This window comes from Pelodiscus sinensis, chromosome 3 (genome assembly GCF_052426305.1).
Source record: "Pelodiscus sinensis isolate ZL-2025 chromosome 3, ASM5242630v1, whole genome shotgun sequence".
Lineage (NCBI taxonomy): Eukaryota > Metazoa > Chordata > Testudines > Trionychidae > Pelodiscus > Pelodiscus sinensis.
The window spans coordinates 139235575-139262073 of record NC_143054.1 but is presented as its reverse complement, the minus strand read 5'-3'; the positions used below and the strand labels follow the sequence as shown (position 1 = coordinate 139262073).

Here is a 26499-nt window from a genome sequence, read left to right as displayed (position 1 = left end):
GATGTGAATTGCATTTCCCATCCCAGCTGCATAATTCTCTCCCCTCCCCCTACAACTGTGTAGTACAGAGGATGTACAAGTGTGGATGACAGAGGCAGTTACAACTTAAGCATTAATTTGCATGGAAGCGCTGCAGTGGGAGCTACTGAAGAGAGGCACTGAATCAACACACTCATCAACAACACAGCATCCTCTTGTCAGATAGTGCTAGCTTGTACTTCATTGTTGAATGATAGCAGTCTTGTTCTGCCATATCCTCACCCTCTACTGGATTTTCTACATCCAGGGATCTCTGCTGGGGTTTATGCCAGTGTAAGGATAAGTGACTCTATCCCACCACATATAAGAACAATAGTTGAGTCAGAGAAGCATCACCCTGGTTCCCCACTTCAGTGTTTTCTTAGCAACTTCAGCCCCTTTATTCCACAGCTTGAGCTGTTTTAACCAATACAGTCATCAGATGGTGAAGTGGATTTGCTTTGGTTCCCTTTCTAAACATGGCAGACGTGTGAGTCAGTTCACCTGCAGTGCTGTGAGTCAGGAGTTGTTTCGTTGAAGTCCAAGAAGCTAAACTGATGTATAGCTGAAGTGAAAGCCAGGCCTTGCCTTCAAATCTGGCTCTACATCTGATTTGTAATGGAAATTGTGTCTGTGAATGTACAGGCCAAGCTACATTGCTGCATGTGACTGGCTACTCAGTGAGCGCTGGCATCTTTAGGAAAGAACTGTTTGTGTCCCATGTGTGTTCGAAGCATCTGTTTGAGCTGCTCTTAATGGACAGCTGACTCTTGGGGTGGCAATAGTGCTGCTCATACACTGACCAGAAAGCTGCTACAAAATCCAGCAGTACTTGTATAACCATAATATGCATTAAAAATGAGATTGCTGTGTAAAGATGGGTTGTAAACCTGAATATTGTTAAACATATGGATGTTTGAAACATGGGTGGAGAGATGAAATCTTCCTTGCTGCTTGTCGGTAGCATGCTCAGGCATTTGGGACTCCATTTGCTTTTCCTTGTAGCCAGCTCCCATTACCATGAATGGAGTCATTCACATGAGTGCCAAGACATTTCAGAACTAGAAAATGAATCCAAGTCTATTTGCATGCCTCCTACTGTGCTCACCGCTTCAGCCCCAATGACCGGGTCTTGTTCCCCACTCCTCTGTCACACCACGTCACAGGCCAGTCCCCCTGAACTGTTCCTCTTCTCCGGTCTCTTGCACAGGTGCTTATTCACCCCCAATAGTTTGTGATATTTCAATTGTCAAGTTTCCTATCTGAGAACACAGGCCAGCATGCTTTCATTGTACAATACCACAAATGCTTTTTATTCGCAGACAACAAACTTGGCTGATGTCCTGTAGTCAGATGCCTCAGTTGGCTTTTCTGCTGGTTTGCCTTTCTAGTCTTGGTGCATCTCTTTTCTTATAATTAATAAGGGTTTTATGCAAATGGGGTTGGTCTGCATCTAGCTACAGGCCAATTAAAGCAGAACTAGATGAACAGTTATGGAGTTCCATCTTGTAGCCTTTAAATTCCTCACAAAGAACACCCCCATTTCGGAAAACCCAGTAAGGACTCCCTTCCCTTTAAATTTGGCTCTCTTTCTGCATACAACTCTAATTAATCCCACTGACTCATTAAATCAATTCCCTGCCATTGCAGAAGCATTGGTGTACCTTGGTCCCTCCTGTTCTATGCCCATGATATGCTATAGTTTATTCTCTGGGTTGCCGTAATGCTTTAATCCAATCCAGGTTAGTGGATTCAATGCCGAGATAATAGAGCGGAGTTTAGTGGCTTTGAGTTAGTCCCTTTTGGCCCTCAACTGTGATTTCAGTTGGCCATTCTATGTGCAGTCAACTGAGCACAGGCAGGATTAGGGCCTTACAGTAGGCCTTTTATTGTTATCATTCCTATGTGTACCCAGTCTGGGTTGAATCTAGTCTTCCCATCTTTACCATGTAGGTTTGTAACTTTCTGTTTCATGGTGCGTATGTAACCAGAAGGCGTTGTTCTTAATGGAAAATTAGGAGGAGCTGTTGTTGTGAGAGACTCCAAAGCTCACTGGATAGTAGCTGAGCAGCAATTCAGGTAAGAAATCCTATTTTCCCCTGTCAGCTCAGAGTTAGAATTTGCTGTTTGTTAGAAGAAAGCAAGTACCAGTGGCAATGCGGCCATGACAGGAAATTCTGAACTATCCAAAGTAAATCCTTTTAAAGTCTGAGCCAGGGCTGGGCTGTTTGAAAGCTACAAAAAGAGCATCCGCAAACACTCATTCAGATCCCAGATGCCAGCTCAGTTTGATCATATTCCTACCCCTTTTATTTGCTGTTCTTCACTTGAATTTCTTGGGAATGGCTGTTCATACATTTTGTGCTATGTTGATCTTTCCTCAACGTCTGCCTGACATACTAGTAATTAACAGTAGATGGTTGCTTCTCTTAGCCAAGCAGTGGAAATGTGCACATCATGACATGCTTGCATGACAGGAGATTCAATACAGAAGCAAAATAAAACAGTGCAAGTTAGCGCCACCTGTACTAACTTAGAATACTTATTACGTGTTAGTAAAGTTGAACATAAGGGGACTTAAGTTACACATCACCTCTCAATTTGGCCTGGGACTCTAAGGACTTGTCTGTACACTGTTGAGTGCTCAGAAGTGTCATGCTCTCACTGGTTCCTAGTGAATGTTAATGTTGTACTGTTTGAAGCAGGTCTACATCCATGTGCACTAGGAAGCCTTTAGGGTAGAGGGTGTCAGCAGGATTTACATGGGGCAGTGAGAGTGCAACACTTCACTGCACTCTGCAATTTACAGTGTAGCATGTACCCAGAGGTGTGTAAAGACAGGCACTAGATGAGTGTAAGTGGTTCTAGAGTGCCGGTATGGGGGTAGGGAGAAAATCAGGGCCAAAAAAAATCTGACTTATGAGAGAATTTAACAGACCACCATGAATTGGCTGCTTAGTAGAGGTGGAGCACAATTATTATTAGTACACGTAAGATAAACTGATATAACTTCACATAGGGTGCCAGTGCATCAGACAGTCACTTATAGAGCATTCACTGAATATGGTTAGAGAGATGGGACTGGTAATCTTTCAGTCTTAAAATATATTTCTTTTAATAAACAGCCCTGGCACTGCTTGCGATGGCCAATAACTGCAGCTTTTTGTGTGTGATGTTTATGGTTGGGAAGAAAAGCTTCAAAGCATGGAGTGAGTTTAACTGAAACAGGTGTTTCAGATTGTCTACAAATTCAGGCAGTAAATAGCTCTGAAATGTGAACCTCTCCGTGTCATTTTATGGGTGCTAACTCGGATGCTCCAGATGATACTTAAAGTGTCAACGTATTTATCTCATTGCACAACAAAGCATATAAGAAAGCAGAGGTATCAAATTAGGAAGGTGTATAGTGTACTCTGAATGAACACTTATTTGGATAGGCTTCTCAAAACACAACAGAGTGAGGGACTTTGGTCGTGCATTCAACTATCATGTTGCTTTGCACAGAATATATAACACTTCAAAGTGTGGTAGTACAACAACTGAATTAGTTCTGCAGATTTTTTTTTTTTTTTTTTTTTTTTGGAGGGAGGGAGAGTAGTACCTGAAACAATGAAGGACTCCCTCCAGCGTGGTAGGGACAAGGATCGGATTCCATTGGAGAAGCTCCCTCTATAACCAGATTGTCCAGCAACTTTCTGAACAAGGATTTTCCCTCCCGAGTTGTCAATTGTACCACTACAAAAAGAGGGAGGGAGCATGGAAAGTGTTAAATGACACCCGCAGAGAAACTTAAAACTATTCAACTATACAAGAGTTAGGAAGATGTTCTGATTTTAAACGGCATGGTTGAGGTTACAGTCGTCTTCAGTACAACTTGGAGAAGTCTTTTGCTAAGAAGTATTAGATTCTGCTGCTATAAACAGAGTAGTTTAGCTATCGTGTCTAAGCTAATTAGAACGAAATACTTTACCATTTTATATTATAACTTTGAGCTTTACAATTCTCTTTAAGCTGTTGGCAGCATAAGGAAAGGAAACTCACGGCTGTCATACACATATCAGAACAGTCAACAAATCCAAACTCTAATGGCACCTAGAGAAAACTATGAGTGTTTGCCCCGAAAACATAGGCCTCTACCACTTAAACTTCCAGAAATACTACATTCTCTGTCAGTATGTTGTGCTAGGTTTAAATTGCTGTAGAGACAGTCTGCTCTCAGGTATTCATGCACAAATCCCATTTTAGTAGGAGGGTATTGCACATAAATATTTTGAGGTAAGAATGTGGCAGGGTTTTTTTAGTCACTTGAAGACAATTTAATAACCAACATGTGAACACACATGACTTCATCCAGCAGATAGCAATGGTCTTCGTAAGAGATGAAAAGGGGTTTTTATCTGTCTGTCCCACCGTGTACATTAAATTATGCACCACCTGAATTGCCTGCAGTTTGATGTGGCAGTTTGTAAAGTGCTCCCCCGCCCCCCACCACTCCTGATTTTTACGTGATGTGTATGTGTCACTCAGTGTTTGGTGCATGGGTGGCGTTAGTATGTGTTCGTGGGTTCAGTTGCAAAAAGAGCCAGATGTACATTTCACCACTCCTCGCTGGGCTAGAAGAACTGGGGGGATTTTGGGAGGGGAAAGGAGAGGCAGCTGGGCTGAACTTGAGTGCCATTATGAAGGTGTGTGACTGTCGCAATTCCTGGAGCAGAGATCTGGGAGCCACCACTGCAGGGTGCATGAGGGCTTGCTCACCAGCCTGCCTCGCCCGGCCCTGCCCTCCATTTTGCACCTGGCTAGGATTAGGTGGTGGTCCTAGGGTAAGAGATGCTATTGCAGTTGGTTGGTGCCCGCTGGGCACTAATTGATAATAATGCACTAATTGAAGCAGGAGGCTACATCTGTCCCGGTTTAGAGTAAAAGCTTTCAGGATATTTTCTAAGCTTAAACAGGATCACCAAAAAGAATCCTACCATGAGAGAGGATAACTATGTTGCCTGCACGTTATTAGTGAGATTATTACTGTTGAATCATGTACTCTTTTGATGGTGTAAAACAGTGCAACCTGGACAGCGGGGCTTTGTAGGGGTGCGACAAAATAGGAGATATCCCAAAATAGCTATCCCGCATCTTTTAAACGCACCCATTATTTCGAAATATTTTTCAAAATAATGGGCATGCTACTTTGGCATCCCTGTAATCCTCATTCCACGAGGGATAAGGGATGTATCAAAATAGTGCGTTATTTCAAAATTTGGCTCTGTGTAGATGCACCAAATGTCAAAATAAACTATTTTGAAATACAATAGAAATAAGAAACCCAATTTGCATCTCTTATTTCAAGTGTAGACTGCTGTGTAGACACACCCTTAAATGAGTGGTCTGGAAAAGTCTGGGCAGTTCCTGTGAGGTGCTGAGCACACTCAGTAATAGCTAATGTCTAGCTCGTATAGCGCCTTTCTGAATAGATCTCAAATGATTCTGCAACAACAAAGTGTCATCATTCCAGCTTTACAGCTGGGAAGAGCAAATGATTTCAGGAGAAGCTCTGGGTGTCCATCACTCTGAGGTTTGGGCCAATCACATCAAATACTATTTCTCTGAGGCTGTTTCTAGACTACATTCCTCTTTCAACAGAGGGATGTAAATTAGACACTTCAAAGTTGCAAATAAAGCCGGGATTTGAATTTCCTGCGCTTCATTTGCACAATCGTGTCATGGCGCTTTTTCAAAAAAATGCTATTTTGAAAGTAAAACCGCGTTCTAGATGCAGTTCTTTCAAAAAGGGCAGGCTTTTTCAAAAGATCCTGTAAACCTTATTAAGCAGGGCTTAATAAGCTCCAAAGCCAATGGTCCCCTCCCTACACTGGAAGTATAATTCTGTACAGGAGCATCTCAGTAGTTTAAAACTGCTGACCTGTGAATAGCAGCACCACATATGCTGGAAAAAGAAGCATAAATGTCTGTGCCATAAACACGGTATTTTATGTCTTGGCATCCCGGTGGACATTTTGCAATGAACTCCGGATTGATTATCTTCCCAGCTTTGATATCGCAGTCTACCTCTGGTACATCTGTGAATGCACAAAAGAGCAGAAAAGTTAGATTTAGTGTTCCTATAGCTGCATAGCCATGTAATGCACAGCAGTGTCATGCATGCCCTCTTTGAGCATATGGATGAATGCCTTCAGTGCACAAGAGGCGGTTGCATGTACATCATAAATGCGTGGCAAGGTTAGGGTGGCAACTAAAGATGGACTGAGGAAATCAGTAGATATTTCTGACCCTAAAGGAAATCTCCAGGGTCATATAAAAGTTTCTAATTACCGCAGGATAGTGTGTGGCCATACGCTGGGAGAAGGGGGCAGAAGTAAAGGCTGGGAGTTGTATACATCACTCCCAGCATTCTCCTTGTGACAACAGAGTTCTTCTTCAGCCTTCAAGGCAAGGCTGTGGCAAAATATCATGATCTTGCCCTAAACCATTACAAATGTTTGACTGTTGTGCACAGCAAACACAGGCTATAAACATGGGCGGCGGGTAAAGGCCCACCTGGGGAAGGCAGCAAAAGCCCCACCCCTTCCACCCAAAGCCACCCCTTCCCCCAGGACTGTGCCCCTTCACAACCTTTCTTTCCCTGCTTTATCCCAGCTGAAGGATGGAGCTGCTGTGCGGTGTGGCTCCGGCCTTCCCCGGATGCTGGGGTGCTGTGCAGTGTGGCCTCAGCCCTCCCAGGTGGCTGAGCAGTGTAGGCAATTTTGGGGGAGGTAATACCTTTCGTGGTCTACATTCCCTGCTGCTCGTGGATATAAATAAAAACTTAAGCTCTGTTTTATTGTCAACAGTTAGATTATAATATTACCTAGTGGCAGGTTTGCATTTCACCCAATGCAGCCAGACTGAATGCCCAGAAAAGTCCTTTTGGGATTGTAGCTAGAAGTCCCATGTCATACCCTTTCCAGTGGTTAAGATGCACAGGTGTCACCTTACCGTGTGTGTATTTCAACATAGTTATGTCTTACCTTGGCTTTTATACCAGGCTGTTCACTATGGTATCTGAGTATTTGTGTGTAGTATGCAAGACGCTGTATTAGATATAATTCACTTGCTATATACATTTCATTATGTGAGGCATATGATTCACACAAAGAGGCTACGTATTATTGTATGTTACTGGCTCCTAATAGAAGCCCCAAGGACATCACAGAAAATAGCCATCACTTCACTCAGGGGTTTTTCTGCACTGGACCTTCCTATTTTCAATCAGTTAGGCATGTTGTTGAGAGTACTTACGTAGTTTAGCTTTTTTGTTCTTCTTTGTGGCTTCTTTAGTTGCATATGTACAAGTCAGAAACAAAGCTAAGACAAAGAAAATACAAAGTCAGGCAAACAGGCAAGCGTCAGTGTCTTTTAGGACATATCTCTGTGCTTCAGTTTTCTGGAGCTCAGGTTTATTATTAATCAACTTTTTAAAAAAGGAAATTCATGTTTTTTCCAGCAGCAAGCAGAACTGTTTGAGAAGACATATTCCAGCGTGAGTGTGTGCGTGCGTGTGTGTGTGTTTCTGTTTCTGTCTGTCTGTCTGAGAAGACATATTCGTGTGTGTGTGTGTGTGTGTGCGCGTGCAGTGGAGTAGAGATTGACTAACTCTTGGAACACTTATCTTTTTCCACACAACACATAATTAACTCGGGGGAATTCACTACCAAAAGATGCAACTGAGTCCAAGAGCTTAACAGACTTAAGAAAAGATTAGACATTTTCATGAGTAATAGGAGAGCACCCACGAGTATTTAAAGCAGAATAAATAATGTTAGGATTAGACAACTTCATGCTTTACCGCTGCATAAACCAACAATTAACTGAGGGGTTAGGGCGGGGTGGCTAGGAAAACACTTCACTGATAGGCAGGTGGTTTCATAACAAAACACGAACAAAAACTCTAGGGTCATCCTCTCAAGTAGCTGGTATTGGGCTCTGATGGAGACAGGCTGCTGGACAGGATGGACCATACTAGATGGACCACTCACCTGATTTGGTTTGACAATTCTATTATACAGTTAATGTATCACCAAAGCCTGAGGTTTATAGTTCAACTATTTCAGTGAATTTTTTATTTAATGTGGGAACTATATGGTGGTGACAGGTAGATCTCACTTACCATTGTAGGGTTGTCTGCTAATTAATTGTCATAAAAATGTTCAATTTTCTGGACCTTTTCTAAGTACTATATTGTGAGTATGGATCTGATTGGGCTGGGGGGCATGGTGTGTGGAATGTGCTGAGTCCAAGGATCCAAAGAAATATTTAGCACATTGCTGAACATACACGTGTTGCAGCTTCTCATTCACATCCTGCCCCAGCAACGACCGTGTGGTGCTTCACACCTCCAACAACCAGTGGTGCCCCACTGTGACTATATGCCTATAGCTGGGAAGAGTCACATGATGCTAGCAGGGCGATTAGCTGCTGCTCTGAGCCGCAGTCATTCAGGCTGTGTCTAGACTGCAGGGTTTTTTTCGAAAAAAGTAGCCTTTTTTCGAAAAAACCTCACCTGCGTCTAGACTGCATCCGCGTTCTTTCGAAATTCAATCGAAAGAACACGGCTTTTCTTTCGACGGCGGTACTCCTCATTTCACGAGGAAGAACGCCTTTTTTTGAAAGTGCTCTTTTGAAAAAAGGCGTTCTTGAATGCAAACAGGGCTTTTTTGAAAGAGAGCATCCACACTGCCTGGGTGCTCTCTTTCGAAAAAGCGGCTTGCTTTTTCGAAAGTACTGCTTGCAGTCTAGATGCTCTTTTTCGAAAGAGGCTTGCAGTCTAGACGTAGCCTCACAGTGTGCATTGCTTTGTAAAATGCAAACCTAAAGATGGGAATTATGCTCCAGGGATCCCTTTGATGAATTTCTCCCTCCCAGACACATATACACATGTACTGTAGGATGCTCACTGAATGATAGTACATTATGAAGAATAGCATGCCATGTAGCCTTCCTCTCCACGTGGCCTCATTCCCTATTTTGTACACTGAAGGCATTTTGCAGTGGAGGGGAGCATATATAGTTAGTTCTCTATTTCCAAGTTCTGTGCAATCCACACCTCCCCTGTTGTTACACAGGGCTCATCGTGCATTTATAAACTCTACTGTAATGTGATCTAAAAAGTCTCCTAATCCATAGGTTTTGATACCTGATCTTAGTTTTTTTATGTAAGGTCTATATGTCTGCATCTGAAAGGAGTTGTGTAGTGGGTTCTTATTCTTGTGGTTTTGCTTCTGTAACAGGCACATTTTGCCTTTTTGAGGAGCTCATGCAGGCGGAGATAATATTTCTTACAGGTGAGGTATAAATCTGCTTAGGCTGTGAATCATTTCTAAGATCCTTTGCATTTCAGGGATGTATTCAGGAGCCTGCATGTCCTGAATGACTTTTACATTCTTTTGATTGAGTTTTAATTTACACGGGGCTAGATGGCTGAAGATCAGAGAGCAGCAACCAGATCTCTGCAGTGTTCTCTCCCTCACTCCCAGTCCACTGAATCAGAATTCAGCTCATGCGGGATGGAGAATTTGCCCACAGTCTACTTTTCTGGGGCACTGCAGCCAGAAGAGCACACTATACACGGACAGTGAGAAAGTATTTCTTCAATACCGTACTGTGGAACAATTCCGTTTAATCCTCTCTAAAGTTAATAGGAGTTAAAATACTGAATGCTCTCTGGATAGACGCTATAATGTTTATATTTAATCTTGACTGGAGTATATCCCAGCAATCTTATTCCTCCCTTGCCACCCCTGAATTGCTGCCGATTTCTTCTCATAAGTGTATTGATTTGATAGCTCTTGGAACTTTTCTGCCAACTTGTAAATTGAGTATGAGTGCCACTTCCTCCCCCATGCATTGTCAGTGAGTTCAGCTGGATTGAATGAAGCATTAGAGGAGAACAGCAGGCGCTTGGTCTCTTGCATTGTGGCAGATATCAATGAACTGAGCAGATTAAAGCAAAGAGAAAATATAGCTGATCCTGCGTGTCCAACAATCCTTGACAGTTCCTACTTAGGACAGTACTACAGTTAGGCCATGCCTACGCTATGGGGGGAGATCAATGCTGCTGCAGACGATCTTCCGGATTCGATTTAACAGGTCTTGTGAAGACCCACTATATAGAACTCAGATGAACTCTTCTGCTCCTCATGAGGAGTAAGGGAAGCCGACATTGGCATTTGCTCCCATTGACTTCCTGCTGTGTGGACGGCGTAGAAACACAACTTAAGATATGTCGACTCCAGCTACGTAATTAACTTAGCTGGATTTGGGTATCTTAAATTGACCTCCTGCTATAGTGTAGATAAGGTCTTAGTGATAGAAAATGCGGGTAGGTAATGTGATGGCTGGATTCTATCAACCAGAAACTTGTAACACACACAAAAAATCATGATCCATTCAGCCAAACCCTGAGGTTGTGTCTACACTGGCCACTTATTCTGGAAAATCAGCCGCTTTTCCGGAATAACTTGCCAGCTGTCTACACTGGCCCCTTGAATTTCCGGAAAAGCACTGACGATCTACTGTAAAATCATCAGTGCTTTTCTGGAAAAACTATGCTGCTCCCGTTCGGGCAAAAGTCCTTTTCCGGAAAACTGTTCCGGAAAAGGGCCAGTGTAGACAGCACAGATTTCTTTTCCGCAAAAAAGCCCCGATCGTGAAAACGACGATCGGGGCTTTTTTGCGGAAAAGCGCGTCTACATTGGCACGGACGCTTTTCCGGAAAAAGTGCTTTTCCGGAAAAGCATCCTGCCAATGTAGACGCGCTTTTCCCGGAAATACTTATAACGGAAAACTGTTCCGTTTTAAGCATTTCCGGAAAAGGGTGCCCGTGTTGACGTAGCCTGATTGTTTGTGTAAGGTCAGCTCCATATCTTGGTGCCTCTCTGTGTTCCCTAAAGGAGCAGATCTCTCTTGCAAGACCATCCTGATAAACGATGGTGTGTTTGCAGCCCTTTTCCCTGAATATCATCTTGATTGTGTCGAAGGTCCTCATCCTCTTTGGATTTGGGGGAAAAAATGGTTAGTGGGAAGATTGTAAGAGCATGAAATACACATTGTTCTTCCTTGGTGGGGGCTTTTAAGATTTAGACATTTGCATAATTGTGCAGTCTACTGTAATTATTGCATCCTATATACAGCCAAACAGTCAGTGCATGTTATTAATGAAATGTAATTTTTGGAGGGGTAATCAAGAAACTGGCATAACCAGGACTTTTATACCTTCTCAAGGTTCTCCTAAATCTTCTGCTAGGAATCCTACTAGCTGTAGCAGACCTAACTGAAGTCAGGAAGCCGCTAACCACTGTCTTGGATTGGAGAACTAAAGCATCACATCAGATCACTTTCAAGTCATCGTAAGAAAGATTTTTCACTGTATCATTTTGTCCAGATCTCAGATACATCTTTCCTAGGTGAGTGCTTTTCCTCTTTGCAGGCATTTCATTGCCATTCACTACTGAACCCACAATGTCTGCATCATGCAGATATGCATTGCTCACACGACATGGAGACTTTTCCAAAGTCATTGACCCAGTCCTGGACCATGTTAGTATGTGTATTTATGTAGTCTGGACTTACTTACCAAAAAAGGTCGCAAAGACTGATGCCTTCATGGCTAGAACAACAAAATCAGCAGGGTCAGTCAAATGCGCTAGAAAGGAAAACAAAACAGCCTTGTCACATTGCATTCAGAGGTAGTATAGTGACTACTGGGGGTGAGGAGGGGAGGGAGATGGGGAGGAAGAAGTAGTTCTGTGTACCACCCCCTAAGTATTGTGAAGTCCTAGCATTCTGGATCCTCTTCTTACTGAGAAGGTACGCTTTATAAAGACTTGAAATGTATTAATAGTCTACTTGATATAGCACTTTCTAATTTGACTTTGATGAATGAGGCCTGGATTTCACTCTTGGAATCTTTCCAGGTAAATGGGAGTTTTGCCACTTCCTTCAACACAGCCAAAATTTCACCCTAGATACTTTTTTCCAAAGCCAGCGGCAATGGAGGCCATGACAGAAGCTGCTATATACTTGCAGTCTTAAAGGTTGATTTATTTCCCTTACAGAGAGCTGACAGAAAAAAAAATCTTACTACTGTTCACATGTTAGTGACCGATTTTTGAGGTGCTGCAGTGTTCTTCATTTCTGGTTTTTGACCAAGACTAGAATCAGGAGATTGCCCCTTCCTAAGAGATTTTCTGTCCTACCTTTGCAGATCTGAGATGTTTGGACAAGACTCTTCCCTTTTAGAGTATTATGCAAATCATACTCACACTAGGAATGTTTGAAGGTTTCTATTACTAGATAAAACCCTCCAGGTATGAGACTCACCAGTGGTTGATGGTGATAAAATGTGAGAATCCCATAAATCAGAATCTGAGCACACCTGTACTGTTTAATGTAAAAAAGGTGACGTTAGAGTCCCAGTCAGATGAGCAAGGTGCCAGATATGGTCACACTAGAGGCTGTAGGAGCTTGACATTCTTTGAGTGTTCATGATTACCATTCCACTGATAGCTGAGGAGTGCAAAATCCATGTGTTTCCCCTCTCCAAACTAGAATCAGTCTCTAGGAAGGGCAGCAGGCTGTTTCTGCTGTCAGCATTTGTATTTGCCCAGGCAATGGGAAAGGAGGGGCTTCTGGCCAAAATGGTCTGCCATTGGTGGTCCTGCTAATCAGAATTCATAGTAGAGCCACCATTTGGGAGGCCTTCTCCATGGGCAGATTCAAACGTGGGCACTGAGGACCAGCAGATTTTTCTTCCTAGAGGTTCCACTGAGGCACACATCATGGCAGGAGCCTTCACTGGGCATACGTTGTATGACTAAGCAGCCCTGAGCCTTCAAGTACATGGGTCCCTGAGCAGCTAGCCCACTGCCTTCTTGTTTTTGGGGCCCCACCTTCCCAAGTAATTGAGTCAGCCACCGTACTGCCTGAGGGCTGATGCAGTTACAGGGGCTGCTTGTGTCTAACACATTCCCTGTCCATCAACCTCCACTCTTATAGACGTTCCAGGGTGTCTCCACTCACCTACCCTGCACTGCCTTTACAAACTTTGCATTCGAGCACGTCTAGCATGGGCTGGTGATAGTGGAAATTTCCTAATCCAACCTGCAGAGGCACAGCCATTGGGCAGGCTCTTGTGTTGAAGGCACTTCTGTTGGGAATTGTAGCTTTTCGGTAGCCTACTCGTGCCTTGGGACACAGAGAAATATGCCTGAGACCTCTTCCCAGCCTCTCCCCACTCTCCCCATGCAGTAGTTCTGCCAATCTCCACTATATTCAACTTGCTTTTAGGGTTATTGTCACAACTAACGGATACATGAAGCAGTAAAAAAAATACACTTGATTTATGCCTTTGCTTCCAACCTACTCGTACTGGAAGATAATCTGAAAATGAAAACCATAAATACAAGTACAAGTCTGAATTTAGAAAAAAAAGAAACAAGATTTATTACAAACTGCCTCTGAGAACCAGAAACTATCATTCTGTAACCTTCCTGATCAGCTCCTGCAGTCTGAAGCAGAAAGTCAAGAGCAGCTTCTCAATTTAGCAAACATGAATCTGTCATTGTGCCAAGGTTTGCGAGGAAAACAATTTGTGCAGTCCACTGAAGTTGCACGGTAAGTATTTAATTCCAGAGAAATTGGCTTGCAACCAGTACAACTGAAGACCCTATAGATGAATTCATGAATCCAAAGAGCTCATAGATGATTTTCAAACCAACCGACCAGCCAATAAATAAACGGGGGAAAAAACCCAAATTCTGTAGATGAACTTGAAAGAAGCAAAACCAGGGGCCATGCAGATGAATAGGTTAACCACGGAGCAGGCCAAAACTGTCTTCCTGCTGATATATGTTTGATATTCCCATCCGATAAAATTTGCTTTCAAGATTCAGTTTTATCCTTTGAGCAATTGTGAATGCTTGTACAGATTGGAACCTGCCAGCCACTGAAAATGATAGGCCGAAAGGACAGTTGCATTGTTTCCCCTACAAACTGCCATTTTTCATGCTCCTTTGATAAAATGAAAAGTGCACCACACACAAAGTTACATGTTAAGTGGCCTAACACACTCACATCTTTCAGATTATACATGCTGTCATGCTTTTGGGGACATAGACTTTTGAAAAAAATGGTTCACAGTGACTGGAACAATATTTCTGTTCATGGGGGCATAACACAACATGCACCAGTGTTCTCTCTGAGCTGTGTGGCAGCCCAGATTCACAGGTGATTAATCAGCTGACTGATTGGATGAAGCTGATTAATCACCTGTGAAGCTGTGCTGCCCTGCAGCTTAGAGGGAACACTGGTGCAGGCACATGTGGCAGCTCTACAGCTCATGAAATGTCATAGTATCAAAGTCTGTTTTGGTAAAGCAACCTCTCTTTCATGGCTTGGATGTTCTACTTCAATCTACTATGGCGGCATCCAATCTTAGCTAACATGGCAGAATCTTTGTCAAAGAAAATTGACCTTCTCCAAGTCCTCCAGACATTTGAGAGCAAAGTGCATGAGTTCAGGAAATTCACACCAGAAGAAAAATATGAGGAAATTGTAATAGAATTTCAAAACAGATGAAAGCAATGGGTTTTCGAAATGCAAACAATCCAAGATACGGCAAGAGAAGTGTGCACCACATGGATGATGAATTACTAAATGATTCTGTATTACAAGCCAAGAAAATATTCCAAGTATCAATATATTTGTAGAGCTAAAATCTCGGAGAGAGATTTCAAGAAGTATCTATTCTATTTGGTTTCCTCCATCCCAGGCAACTTCAAAATAAAATCATATGAAAACACTTGGTTTTTTTTTTTTACTTGGTTCACAAGATTCTTTCAAGATGTATGGCTTTATAAAGGAGGCTGAGATGTTCATTTTGTCACATGGGGTCCAGAGCTATTTGAATTTCAGAATGTCGGAATCTCTTGATGATGATTAGAAATGGAAATTCTTCATGACCATGCCAATTGGAGTAGCTAGTGCAAAATGTACAATGGACACTTTAAAATGTGGAAAATCTACAAGTATTCAACACAGCTACAGACATGGCTGAGTGATCTTGCACTCCTTACGATTGTGAGAAAGGAGACTGCAAGGTTGGAGCTGGCCAGTAACAGAATCATAGAACAAATTGTCAAGGAAAAATATCATTGCGTGTGAGGTTCCAATAACTTGAGATACAGAAGTCAATGCAACATGAGCAAGAAGCTATTTTTGCTTTGACTGTGGTATTTGTTTTATTGCGTGTTTTAAAAATATATATATTAAAAAAAGCCTGAGGAAATATGACCACTGGACCTCATGCTGCCCAAGCTGACTGCACTCTGACCCTTAAATCTGTCCCTACATAGAACACTTCCTAACCATTCAGAATATTGCTCATACTTCTACTGTGAATCTGACAAAGGAAATGGAAATCACAGGGAGTTCCAGCACAGTGAGACTTGAGAGATCCAGATCAGATCATCTTAAAGCAGTCATGGCTTCATCCAACACCAAATCAGTCCTTCCAAATGCACCAACAGCAAGATACCTAGACAATAGCTCTTCCCATTCTCACGGTATCACTTGGCATTCCATTCCTTCATTCTAGTCCCAGGAGAAATACCTGGGGAGAGATTCCAAGCACTGTCAAGCCCCCAGTAACTCACCATTAAATGTGTTGAGGTGTTGCCACTGATGTTTTTGGGTCAAAATTTCTGATTGATGAGGAGTGATCTTAGGTCGGGTACCTAAAATCTGAAGCACTTAAAACCACTGGTGGGAATTTAAGCCAAAATTCACAGGGAGTTTGGGTGTCTGTAGATGCTTGTCCAGTCAGGATTCGATATCATGTTGTATTTTTGCCAAGTTAGGATATGTATGGAATGATAAAATTATATTAGCAAAAGCTGAAGTTGGCATATGGGCAAAACTCCTATATTGGCTTTTTTGTTTGTGTTGAGAGATTCCAGTACTAGCTGATTGTCCTGTCTGATAAAATGCTAAAGTCAGGGTACATCTAGACTACAGGCTTTTGTCGACAGAGGCTTTGTCGACAGATACTGTTGACAAAGCCTCTGTCGACAAAGAATATCTAGACTACATCCAGTTCTGTCAACAAAGCAAGCTGCTTTTTTGACATGAGAGTGTAGATGCAAAGGTCAGTGTAGATGCAATAACACCTTCTGTCGACAAAACTCTGTCAACAAAAGGTGTTATTCCTCATAGAATGAGGTTTACCACCATCAACAAAAGTGCTGATTTCTGTCGACAGTACTCAGTGGTAGTGTAGATGCAGGTATAGTTTTGTCGGCAAAAGTCCACTTTTGTCGACAAAACCCTGTAGTCTAGACACACCCTCAGTGAACAGACAAGGACAGTTTGAGTTAAAGAAAAGGAAATCTGGCTAAAGCAGTGATGGTTTTTGTTTTTCATAGTTCTTATTCCCTCTGTTATAGCAAAAAATAAGTTTTGCTAAAACTAGGATTGTACGTAATTTCCAATATCTTCCTCAAGATAAATGATTTAGGAGTAGTTGTGTGTACAGTTTTCTAGCTATTATTGATTTAGACCAGAAGATTTTTCTGTCCCATGTTCTCTTTTTCTGTTAGGAGGTGGAGGGCATTTCCAGTTCAAATATGGAATGTTTGTGAAGCTGGCAGGGACGAGGTAGGGCAGAAATCATTGTCTCCCCTCAAACTGGGATTCAACTCAATGGTTCGTTAAGAGTTTTGAGAATGCTTGTGAGTCTTACAAAGGTTTTGCTTTCCGACAAGGCTGGCAGCCCTTGCAGCACACTGGAGAGTCAGAATGTTTGCTGTTCTTGCAGGTTTAATGGATATGTGTTCAACTGGCAACAAGATTCTTTTCTAGGGGTGTGACTAGACTACAGAGTATTGTCGACAAAAGTGGACTTTTGTCGACAAAACTATACCTGTGTCTACACTACCGCTGAGTTCTGTCGACATAATGTCGACAGAACTCAGCAGTTTTGTAGACGCTGGTAAACCTCATTTTACGAGGCATAATGCTTTCTGTCGACAGAGTTCTGTCGACAGAAGGTGTTATTGCATGTAAACTGTCCTTGCGTCTACACTGCCATATCGAGAAAGCAGCTTGCTTTGTCGACAGAACTGAATGTAGTGTAGATGCTCTTTGTTGACAGAAGCTTTGTCAACAGTATCTGTCGACAAAACTTCTGTCGACAAAACTCTGTAGTCTAGATGTACCCTAGAACATGGTGCTTTTTCTGCTGAAAGACAGCAAGTAAATTGTGGGGACTTCAGATTTAAGGCCATTCAGTAGCAAAGTTCACTAGACGCATTTGCTAGTATCAAGACTCCTTCAAAAAGGTACGTTTTTATTCCTTCCTAGACCAGCTGGAAGGCTTTGTCTATAGTTAAAATGTTTGCTGGTATCATTGTATCTGTAATCTAAATTGGCAAATCCTGCTAATGTAGGTTTCATTTATACAGGAGGAAAAAACCCACAAACTTTTGCTAGTATAGCTTATAGAAATTCCCAAGTGAAATAATAAGCTATAGCAGCAAAAGAACTTTTTAAAAAACCTTTTTTCCTGTGCTGGCAAAACATTTGTGTGTGTACTAGGCCGTGGGTTGTTAGAGTGCTCATTGGCTTTGGAGCTAAATGCTATATCCATTTAAAGAACACTAAAACCCAAAATAAAAGAGTGATTTGTCTTTCTGTTTCCTGGGTAGATGCTCTGATCCTGCAATTCAGCCAATATGTATGGCCTACTTGAACCCATGTGGCTTCAATTGCAGATGCAGGGCCTATTTGCAAGACTTTTTGTTTTCTTTAGAGCATTGGGGGAAATGCAGCACAATATTGTTAAAAACTCAATATTGCTCTCTGTTCAATAGTTACACGTTTAGAAAAGGTTTCTCCATTGGCTCAGATCCTTGTGTGAACATTGAGACTACGCTTTGTATTTTACCATAATAAGTCCCATTTACAGGGTTGCATTTGTAACCTACATGTTGCCTTTCCTGAGCATATGAAATCACTTGTGTGGGTGTGCAAACTTGGACCTTTTTATGAAAAACAAAGATTTATGCATCACAATTATTTTACCTAAACAATGCCTCTCCTGCTTTCCTTCATTCTCTTCTAACATTGGGCATTATTCCCTTACGACTAGTTTTGACCTCCACTTTTTCCACTTTCTCCCAAACACCACATTTTTGGCAAGTTATTTCAGCCTTGTAGATTTCAGCTGTCCAGTACAAGTAATCTGATCTCTTAGGCTACGTCTAGACTACATTCCTCTTTCGACAGAGGAATGTAAATGAAGGACTTTGAAATTGCAAATAAAGTGCTGATTTGCAAATTTCATGCTTCATTTGCATAATGGATCTGATCGCTTATTCGACAAAGGACTTTTTGGAAAAAAACCCCGCAGTCTATACACAGTTCTTTCAACAAAAAACCCCTTTTTGGAAAGAACTTGTAAACCCCATTTTTTCATGCGCTAGGGTTCTTTCAGAGGAGGACTTTTGTCAAAAGTACCACGTCTAGACCGTGGGTTTTTTTCCTGAAAAATCCTTTGTTGAAAAAGCAATCGGAATCCATTCTGCAAATGAAGCGCGAAATTTGCAATTTCAAAGTCCTTCATTTACATTCCTCTGTTGAAAGAGGAAAGTAGTCAAGACAGTAGCCACAGTGAGGACAGCCTACTCACAAAAACTCTTGAAGATGTAACTACAAATCTGATAGTGTGCACTTTCTGCAGTTATTTCACTGGTACCATTTATTTTGGTGTACCTAGTTACAACAGCTAGCTTTCTGGAATTTGAGGCAAGCCACCAAATAGATGCCTAATGCAATTAACTCTTCAAAGCATACACACATCAAGTGTTAAAATTAATTTGATGCTTCTTTCAAATTACAGTTTGTCTAAATTATACTCAGCTATTATTTCTGAGATGAATAGATTACAACATATATTCTGACATATAAGTAAGCTCTATCCTATACATTTTTCATTTTATTTTCTTCAAGATTTGTTGTGTGAATAGTATGTTTCTTGAACTCCTCATTTCGTTTTTAGATAGAGAAATGTGTTTAGGACTTTTTCAGAACCTTCACAGCAGCCAGACATACTAAGAATTCATTAATAATCATTAGCATATGTGTTAGACTTTTTTAGTCAGAGTTCTTTAAATGCTTTACAAGGAGGGTCAAGTGTCATCACCCCCACTTTATGGATGGTGGAAGGCAAAGCAGAGAAATACCTGAGTGTACAATACTATACTAACTCTTACTCTTACTTTTTTAGGCTTGTCTCCATGACACTTGCAATCTGGTCTATAGGGGGTGAGTGTATGAATTGTAGAGCATGTGCTCTAGCTGCCCCGTGTAGACCTTGCTAGCACAAACTAAAAGGTTCCTACTTTGCATTGGGAAGAGGATTTAAAAACAAACCACACATACCAGATGTTAGACCCAGCACTTGAGATACTATGATGAGTGCAGTATATAAGGCTATGTTTAGACTGCAGAGCTTTTTCGGGATACTGGAGGTATCCCAAAAAAGCTCTGTCACATCCAAGGAACACGTCCACTTTTTCAGAACAGTTTCCGAAAAAGTGGACATGTTCTTTTGGCATCCCTGTATTCCTCTTGGTGAGAGGAATAAAGGATGTTCCAAAACAGTTTTTTCCAAAATGTGGCCCCATGTAGATGGGCCAAATTTTGGAAAAACCTCTTTCAGAAAAAAAGTGGAAAAAGATAAGCACATTGCAGTTTGCAATGTGCGTATCTTTTTCCAACTTTTCCCTGAAGTATAGACATAGCGCAAGTCTACGTGGACTAGAATGGGAACAGGAATATAAACATGAACATGAAACAAAAATACCGAAGAAAGAGCCAATTTAAAAAATGGATGTGGGTTTTACTCTGGGGGAAGGTGAAGGTCAATTCTTATTTTATCCAAAATTCAGCCATTCATATACCAAATATGTTTTATTTCTTCTATAGAGAATAGTTTATTTAACTCAAACCACCCTGGTGAAAGTTGTTCAGAGATTTTTAAACCAAGTTTACTGCTGTTTCTTATGAGTTGCAGAAACTGCTATGTCATCAAGCCTATTGAGAAAGAGAACAATGGTGCACACTCATGCTGTATAAAATATGCAAATTAGATTTTGCAACATAGGAGATGACAGAAAATAGTCTGTGCAAGAATAAGGCATTTCAGAACATGACCCCAACAAAGAGAGTTCCTCTTTGCACATATATGCACAGTAATACCTTTTGTCAGAAATCAAGGACCTAAAATCAGCACATCCATTTAGGAACATAAGATGTGCCCCACAGGAAACGTTTCTATTAATTTTGTCCATTTGTTTGTGGAAGCGCTTTCATATAGCAGCTGTCTCAAAGGGCTTTATAGAAGGTCAAGATGCCAATAAAAGGTCAAGATAAAATACAAGAAGATTTACCTTGTGTTGCTTGGGTCCTTCATTGCAGGAGGCTGGGGGTGTGGGAGGTGCAGGTGTCAGGATTAGGGGGTGAGGAGGGGCTCAGGGGTAGGGGTAGGGATGCAGGAGTCAGGGTAGGGGATGAGGAGATATGGGAAGGCTGAGGGGAGGAGGCAGGGGGTCACGCAGCCCGGCTGCCAGCTACTCCCCAGGGGCTGGCCTGAAGTTGGGGGGACCACACAGCCCTGCTTGCAGCTGCTCCTCAAGGCTGAGTCACTTGCTGCCCCCTATGGTCATTCTGGGGTACAACTGTCTCTATACTTGCTCACATTGTCACTTCACTTACAGGAGCTTGAGACAGAAAAGAAAATGGGGCACCTAAAAGAAAAGGCCAGAGACCTTCTGGGTTGGACCTTCCAAAATGCCACCCAGCTCACTCATTTCCTGGATAGCTTAATAAGGCTCAAATCCAGATGTCGCTCACTGTCTTCTTATTTTAAATGAAGCAAAAAAAGTGTTAGAATTGACTTACTAACAATCTACAGGCCAAATCCAGAAGTCCTCTTTATGGCTGTGTGAAGCAGACTCCCTTATGATTATTCCATTTACTATAATAAGAATTTGAATGGACGCCAAGAGGGGGAAATGTTAAATCTTCCTTAACAGGAAAAGGCAGCATGAATCCATGGAAAAGGTACCAAAATGAAACGTAGGAGATCTAGTTGCTTCTCCGAATTCCGTCAGGGCATATCCCTTTACTTTTCTTCCCCTGACTACAGATGGCACATTAGTCCCGTCACTCAGTGCGGTCCTGGAAGATAGAGTTTGTTTCTGTGGTGGCACACGGTGGCCTAGGAGGCTGGGAGTCGCAGAGTCTCTGTCCTGTGGGGACCCCACTGACACCAACTGAAAGGTTTGTATGAATGTAGTCTTGTTTGAAAACAGGATTACATCAGCGCAAAGTAGGAAACCTCCTCCCCCCCTTGGACACTGGAGGTGATTTAAAGGGCTGGGGGGGGGGGGGGGATCTGGGGCAGCTGCCTTTTTTGCCAGCCCCATCACTGGGCCTACTGGTGCGGTCTTTAAAGTGCTGATGCGTCGGATGGGTACCAGCCCGTACCTGTGGCTACTTTCTTACCAATATGCTGTACTGGCCCACTTTCACCTCCGAATACAATATACCTGACATAGCCTGAGTGTTGCAATGCCTATGTCTATACTGTGGGTTTTTTGTGGAAGAGGAAATGAAAATAGAGTGCTTATTTGCATATCTCACGCTCTCATTTGCATATCTTCTTCCGATACTTTTTGCAGAAGAGGTTTTTGCGATAAAATGCCCTGTGTAGATGGGGCCATTTGTCGGACAAAAACCCTTTTGCACAAGAGCCTGTAAACCTAATTTTTTTGAGGAAATAAGGGAACTTGCGCAAAGCGGGGTTTTTCCAACAAATTGCAAAAATCTCTTCCACAAAAAGGATCAGAAGAAGATATGCCAATGAGAGTGTGAGATATGCAAATGAGCACTCCATTTGCATTTCCTCTTCCACAAAAAACCTGCAGTGTAGACGTAGCCTCAGGACCTAATTCCCCAACTCTTATGTAAGCTCAGTATTCCTCACTTACTTAACCTGAACAGGGGCTATCAGGGCACGTCTACACAGCTGGCCTAACCTCAGAATAAGCAATGCCGCTTGAGCTATGCTAATTGAGTAGCTTAAGTCGATATAGCTTCTTTCGACTTTTGGTGCTGTCTGCACAGCACTTATTTTGAAATAGAGCACCCTTCCCCCGACTTCCCTTATGCCTCATACAATGGAGTAAGAAGCCTGTTATTTCAAATTTATTTCCAAATAATAAGTGTGCTGTGTAGATGCGCACTATGTTATTTCGGAATAACTGGTGTTATTCTGAAATAACGCTGCTGTGCAAACATAGCCTTAGGCAGCTGGTTGTGGCTTCCTGAGCCTGCATCACTCCAACTCAGTACAGCTTAGTTAGAAGAACTGTCAATGGAAGGTGGCTGTAGCAAAGCTTGATAGGGCATTTGTTTGGGAAGTGCAAGGTGGTGGTTTTGAGTCCCTCCACTCCCCAGGTGAATGCCCTAAGCCACTCTCAAGGCAGGTAATTTATGCATTGTGCCATTGGAGGAGCCTCCCTACCTTCAGGGGCCCCCTTGTCCTTCTTTCCTTCCAAGGGTGCCAGCACCATCCCTTGGGAACCTAGCGGTGGCTGCCCGCAGGGCTTTAAGTTATGTCAGTGGAAGGTGGGTATAGCAGTGCTTGACCCCCTTCTCATCACCTTTCTGACCCCTGCGTAGCTCTTCCTTCCCCGACATAACCCTTACAGGGGAGGTAGGGGGATGTGGCTGCAGTAGACGAGGTCTGTCGCCTCAGCCAGCTTTGCCAGCCTTACATTCTCTGCTGGGCCTCTTCTGCTCTCTTTCTACCATGTGAGTTGTGCAAAGCCGCTGTAGTGGACTTGAGGATCCCACCCATATCGCTTCTCTACCTAGCTACTTTATCTTTATCTCCTCTCTTTTAGACCATGGCACAGCCACAACTTTTAGTCTGTGCTGAAAACACCCTCCTTTGGCCCAATCACACCAACTCAGGGTATTCATCATCACAAACAGGCAGACAACGTAGCTATGATGGTTTTGCAGGATGGCAGATGCCGTTATCAACTGCAGTCCTGACAAACATAGGGGCTACGTCTACACTGGCCCCTTTTCCGGAAGGGGCATGTAAATTTCAGCAGTCGTCGTAGGGAAATCCGCGGGGGATTTAAATATCCCCCGCGGCATTTAAATAAAAATGTCCGCCGCTTTTTTCCGGCTTTTAAAAAAGCCGGAAAAGAGCGTCTAGACTGGCCCCGATCCTCCGGAAAAAGTGCCCTTTTCCGGAGGCTCTTATTCCTACTTTGAAGTAGGAATAAGAGCCTCCGGAAAAGGGCACTTTTTCCGGAGGATCGGGGCCAGTCTAGACGCTCTTTTCCGGCTTTTTTAAAAGCCGGAAAAAAGCGGCGGACATTTTTATTTAAATGCCGCGGGGGATATTTAAATCCCCCGCGGATTTCCCTACGACGACTGCTGAAATTTACATGCCCCTTCCGGAAAAGGGGCCAGTGTAGACGTAGCCATTGTATAATTGGATCTTCAGAGATATTTGTGTGAAGATATGAATTTAGTATTTAGTTAAAAATAGCTGGGGTAATGGAGATATAATAATAATGGGGGAGGGATAGCTCAGTGGTTTGAGCATTGGCCTGCTAAACCCAGGGTTGTGAATTCAATCCTTGTGGAGGCCATTTAGGCATTTGGAGCAAATATTTGTCAGGGATGGTACTTGGTCCTGTTGTGAAGGTAGGGGACTGGACTGGACTCAATGACCTTTCAAGGTCCCTTCCAGTTCTAGGAGATAGGCAATCTCTATTTAAAAATAAACACACGTAAGAATCAGCACTTTAGGATCAGTCTAAAAACCCCATTGAACCTGTATTACTCATTTTATGCAGCTATAACTCCATGGTGTTAAGCTAACATCAAACTGGAGTAACACAAGTGGTAAATCAGGCTTTGTTTTCTTTGGAGTTTTTTCAAAGGAAGGTAATGTATGTGAAACTACAGTGTTGTTCATATTCAGTCCCATTTTGCCTGGCCCCTCTCAGCCCCTAAATAAAAATACAATGATTGTAATATTGATCTATCTCATGGAATGGAGAAGACAGAGTCCGTTTGGGCAAAAATCACATTGGGGAAGAAAACTATCAGATCCTCCCCTGGGATAGTGCTTGGGGTGTGTTATAGACCACCAGGATCCAATTTGGATATGGATAGAGACCTCTTTAATGTTTTTAATGAAGTAAATACTCATGGAAACTGCGTAATCATGGGAGATTTCAACTTTCCAGATATAGACTGGAGAACAAGTGCTAGTAATAATAATAGGGCTCAGATTTTCCTAGATGTGATAGCTGATGAATTCCTTCATCAAGTAGTTGCTGAACCAACAAGGGGGGATGCTATTTTAGATTTGGTTTTGGTGAGTAGCGAGGACCTCATAGATGAAATGGTTGTAGGAGACAACCTTGGCTCGAGTGATCATGAGCTAATTCAGTTTAAATTAAATGGAAGGATAAACAAAAATAAATCTGAGACAAGGGGTTTTGATTTCAAAAGAGCTAACTTTAGTAAATTAAGAAAATTAGTTAGGGAAGTTGATTGGACTAAAGAAATTATGGATCTTAAAGTGGAGGAGGCCTGGAATTATTTTAAGTTAAAGTTGCAGAAGCTGTCAGAAGCCTGTATCTCTAGAAAAGGGAAAAAATTTATAGGCAGGTGTGTTAGACCAAGCTGGATGAGCAAGCATCTCAGAGAGGTGATTAAGAAAAAGCAGAAAGCATATAAGGAGTGGAAAATGGGAGGGATCAGTAAAGAAAGCTACCTTATTGAGGTTAGAGCATGTAGGGATAAAGTGAGAGGCTAAAAGTCAGGTAGAGTTGGACCTTGCAAAGGGAATTAAAACCAATAGTAAAAGGTTTTATAGCCATATAAATAGGAAAAAAAAAACAAAAAAAGAAGAAGTAGGACCGCTAATTACTAAGGATGGAGTGGAGGTTAAGGATAATCTAGGAATGGCCCAATATTTGAACAAATACTTTGCTTCAGTCTTTAATGAGGCTAATGAAGAGCTTAGGGATAATGGTAAGTTAACAAATGGGACTAAAGATAAGGAGGTAGATATTACCATATCTGAGGTAAAAGCCAAACTTGAACAGCTTAATGGGATTAAATCGGGGGGGCCCAGATAATCTTCATCCAAGAATATTAAAGGAACTGGCACATGAACTTGCAAGTCCATTAGCAAAATTTTTTAATAAATCTCTAAACTCAGGGGTTATACCATTTGACTGGAGAATTGCTAATATAGTTCCGATTTTTAAGAAAGGGGAAAAAAAGCAACCTGGGTAACTATAGGCCTGTTAGTTTGACATCTGTAGTATGTAAGATCCTGGAAAAAATTTTGAAGGAGAAAGTAGTTAGAGACATTGAGGCTAATGGCAATTGGGACAAATTACAACATGGTTTTACAAAAGGTAGATCGTGCCAAACCAACCTGATCTCCATTTTTGAGAAAGTAACAGATTTTTTAGATAAAGGAAATGCAGTGGATCTAATCTACCTCGACTTTAGTAAGGCATTTGATACAGTACCAAGGGGAATTATTGGTTAAATTGGAAAAGTTAGGGATTAATATGAAAGTTGAGAGGTGGATAAGCAACTGGTTAAAGGGGAGACTACAGCGGGTCATATTGAAAGGTGAACTGTCAGGTTGGAGGAAGGTTACTAGCGGAGTTCCTCAGGGATCAGTTTTGGGGCCAATTTTATTTAATCTTTTTATCGCTGATCTTGGCACCAAAAGTGGAAGTGTCCTAATAAAATTTGCGGATGACACAAAGTTGGGAGCTATTGCCAATTCAGAAAAGGATCGGGATATCATACAGGAAGATCTGTAAATTGGAGTGATAGCAATAGGATGCAATTTAATAGTGAGAAGTGTAAGGTTATGCATTTAGGGATTAATAACAAGAATTTTAGTTATAAGCTGGGGACACATCAGTTGGAAGTAACGGAGGAGGAGAAGGACATCAGAGTCCTGGTTGATTATAGAATGACTATGAGCCGCCATTGTGACATGGCCGTGAAAAAGTCTAATACGATCTTGGGATGTATTAGGCGAGGTATTTCCAGTAGGGATAAGGAGGTGTTAGTGCCATTATACAAGACATTGGTGAGACCCCCATTTGGAATACTGTGTGTAGTTCTGGTCTCCCATGTTTAAGAAGGATGAATTCAAACTGGAACAGGTACAAAGAAGGGCCACTAGGATGATCCGAGGAATGGAAAACCTGTCTTATGAAAGGATACTCAAGGAGCTTGGCTTGTTTACTTTAACCAAAAGAAGGCTGAGGGGGGACATGATTGCACTTTTTAAATATATTA

The 26499-nt window shown here is 42.1% G+C and overlaps 1 protein-coding gene across 2 annotated transcripts in view; it reads right to left on the bottom strand.

The window, feature by feature from the left end:
* VIT (vitrin) overlaps nt 1-26499 on the bottom strand; it is an 84223-nt gene that overhangs the window by 45646 nt on the left and 12078 nt on the right. For both annotated transcript variants that reach the window (XM_006131292.5, XM_006131293.5), the window contains exons 2-5: nt 11648-11716; nt 7315-7380; nt 5939-6095; nt 3620-3753 (exon numbers count right to left, since the gene is read on the bottom strand). In XM_006131292.5, coding sequence (XP_006131354.3) covers nt 3620-3753; nt 5939-6095; nt 7315-7380; nt 11648-11678 — 388 coding nt within the window. In that variant the 5' untranslated portion in view covers nt 11679-11716. The remainder of the gene's footprint in view (nt 1-3619; nt 3754-5938; nt 6096-7314; nt 7381-11647; nt 11717-26499) is intronic.